The 3,085-nt window shown below is 41.8% G+C and overlaps 1 protein-coding gene across 1 annotated transcript; it reads right to left on the minus strand. All coding sequences in view use genetic code 11, as the record gives it.

The window, feature by feature from the left end:
- Positions 1-1,202: 1,202 nt before the first annotated feature.
- On the minus strand, positions 1,203-1,838 carry EGR_10171 (hypothetical protein; the record flags this gene model as incomplete). The annotated part of the gene is made up of 2 exons (XM_024499420.1): positions 1,203-1,290; positions 1,783-1,838. The coding sequence occupies 2 exons, from the start codon at positions 1,836-1,838 to the stop codon at positions 1,203-1,205; spliced, it is 144 nt and encodes a 47-aa protein (XP_024346159.1).
- Positions 1,839-3,085: the final 1,247 nt, after the last annotated feature.

Here is a 3,085-nt window from a genome sequence, read left to right on the forward strand (position 1 = left end):
TAAAGCCAATATCAGCGCATTTGCTGATTCAGTCGTCTAAAGATTATTACTTCTAAGGCAAGTAAGTCGGCGTCACCTTTTTAAGGCAAAATAAGTAAAATAGCATAGGATAAAGAAATTGCTAATAATTTTGAATTACAAACCATTTTTCGTGGCTGAGGCAAAATAGCTTTTGCGGTTGAAGCTTTAGAGACGATGTGTATTTTTCTCCGTCCATATTTCATCATTAACTACTGCCAAATACATGCTTGGCATCTACCAAGCAAATATAAAGCAAACCAGATGTGGAAATATATTTAGCGTTTTCCATTAACCAGTCAAACACTTCGTAGTCCTGCTCGAATACCATTTATGGCGGAGATCATACTAGCTGAAATGCTTGCCTGCATGAGGGTCGATCCTCAAACTGGGAGTCACCACGACAGCAATCGCTGCTTACGTACTGCGGATGTCTGAGTGATCCATCTGTACACGCCTATCTTTGGTTATTTTGAGAGTAGTTAGCAATGCAACCTCCCCTCCAATCACATTTGCTTTACTCACCCCTCCTCAACGCCGCTGTACGGTCCACGACTAGTTCCTTGGGGGCAGAAAAGTGGTGGATTTTCCCTGGTCTAACCTCCCACTTTTGCTGCCAAGACGGAAATGCAACCTCCACAGGCTTGAGAGGCTCTGTTTTCGAATGTGTGTATCTAATGCCATCAGACGCTTACGAAGTCGCCGCAGACGCTTTTGCACACTCATCTGCATTCATCCGTGATGACACCTACTCCAAAATTGCATCTGCTAAGTATCTGGTTGGAAAACTCTAGTTTGCAACATTTGGCAGCACAGAATTCTTACCACCGATCCGACAAAGCTTAAAGCACCACTTGGTCGTCACTTGATGGTGATGGAGAGTGTAGCACAGATTAAGTCTACTACAACAGCCACACAATCCGTAGGCAGCGTTGCATACAGCACGATGAAGTTCCATCCCAGCCTTTGCCCCCTGAGACGAACTGCCTTCCCTCCAGCCCGCTTTTGGCAATGCACCGCATCACCACCATCTGCCTCATTAACGCCTCTTCCTCATCGCCGCATCAAAGCCGTTTCACCAGTCACACTATCATTCCATGAATGGTGCATAGGCCCTTTATCCACATCACCTAGGTAGTCACACTATTGTAATATCTTGTCATTTTCATTCACTGGGCATGGCTCTACTGTGGATGTGGACACACTTGACGTGTCCCCACGTCAACGCTACCAACTGAGGAGGATGCATCAAGAACGCCAGATGTAAAGTTCCTAAAAAAAGCAAAAGAAAGTGAAGAATGCGATTATTCTGCACATTTTTCTGGGTTCAGTTTCACTTCTACTGTCTTCTAAATGACTTATGAGAATATGAGTAACGGAAACGTTAATGTTCAGGCGATACAAACGTCAAAATAACTAACGCATAAGAATGGATTATATCCTTCATTCCATTTACTTTATTTAAAGAGGCAAATTTCCAATGCTTTTGCTACTCCTCCTAAACCTGTTGGTTTGGTTGGTTACCTATTAAAAGTATTATGTACCAATAGTGGCAAGTAGAGTTTGAAGTAGAGCAAATGTATTTAATTTACGATCTCCCAGTTACGTTGGCTAAGCGGACATATCACCATTATATTCGCACCAGATATTCTAATATACACTTCCTACAATAAAATTAAATAGTGAGTGAATGATGGACATCATCAAAGTGAATTAGGTGCCAAACATTTATCTCCATCAGGGATGCACTGTTTATTTTCGCACCTTAGTTCCTTAACTTGTGGTCGTGGTTCCGGTTTTGAGTACCAGCAGGATCTCATAATGCCAAAAACTCTTGCCTTACAAACGTGGCCATAATATTGTGGCGAAGGAAGAAGTCCACGTTCCGAAAGGAACTTTTGCAATTGTGTGTGCATGCAGTCTAAAATATGTTCGGATTAAAAGAAGGCAAATTTAATGGTAGTATTAATTTTGGTACCAAATGCCTTCAATTGGTTATGCAAATCAACGTCACAATAATATGGCAGGCATCATCGACATGTGAAAGTGTTAGGGCACGCCGTAGGTTTGACCCGTGGGCCATACCTCCTAGCGGAAGGCTAGAGGCGGAGCCTTAGCTGCCCCTGAATGCAGGCCAGAATTAGAAAAGCAATTTAAGCATTGCATCAGCAGTACAAATGCCAGTCACTGATTCTGCTTCCTAATAAATCATCGCTGTGACGTGTGCTTACGTCGTCTTTAAAAATACCATAATGTAATACCACTCTAATCTACAGATTTTTAAGCAGTAGCATGCAGAAACATGAGGCTTAAGTCGAGGGAATTGTAGAGCTCCTTTTTATAAATTTACCCATTCCTGAGAGCAGCCATTACGGCTCAAGTGACTTGTTAACATATTGTGTGGTCACTAAAAAATTTTCCAAATTTAGTCACGGTTCTCACCTGGTCTCAACTTAGGCACTACATAAATTGGTTTTGTTTCATAATAGGCGAACACATTATACACTTACTGAGGACCCGTACATAGATTGCAGTCAAAATACTTTTGAGAATCACTTAAATAAGAACTTGGCAAATTTTGCCGCACACAGTTTGTGATCCATCTTATTTCACGAGTTTAAGAAAGGCTAGAAGTGTAGACACCAGTCTCCTGTGAATTGGCACATGGCTGTTCTATCGTGTGAGACCATCCCTTCATGGAATGCTTTCTTCTAATGCTCCATATTTACTCATTGGTAGCTTTATTTACCACAGGATGCATTGGCAAAATTATCATCCTTAGGCAGACGCACATCTGATTGGTTACCGACCTCGACAAAAGTAGCACGTCAGCTCCAATAAGGATCCACTTGATCATGAAATATAATAAGTGGAAAACTATGGTAAAATGTGATTATCCTATGATATGTCCTCACAATGTTGAGGAATAAATGACTTAAAGCGGTTGAAAATATCAGTGCGGTGTTACCTAACTCCCTTCCTTGTAGTACCTATGCGAGATCATCTTATCTGCTACGTCGTGGAATCTATCGCGCCTCGATTCCATCGTCTGGATGGTTCTCTCCCT

Source organism: Echinococcus granulosus (assembly GCF_000524195.1).
Source record: "Echinococcus granulosus chromosome Unknown EG_S00196, whole genome shotgun sequence".
Taxonomy (NCBI): domain Eukaryota; kingdom Metazoa; phylum Platyhelminthes; class Cestoda; order Cyclophyllidea; family Taeniidae; genus Echinococcus; species Echinococcus granulosus.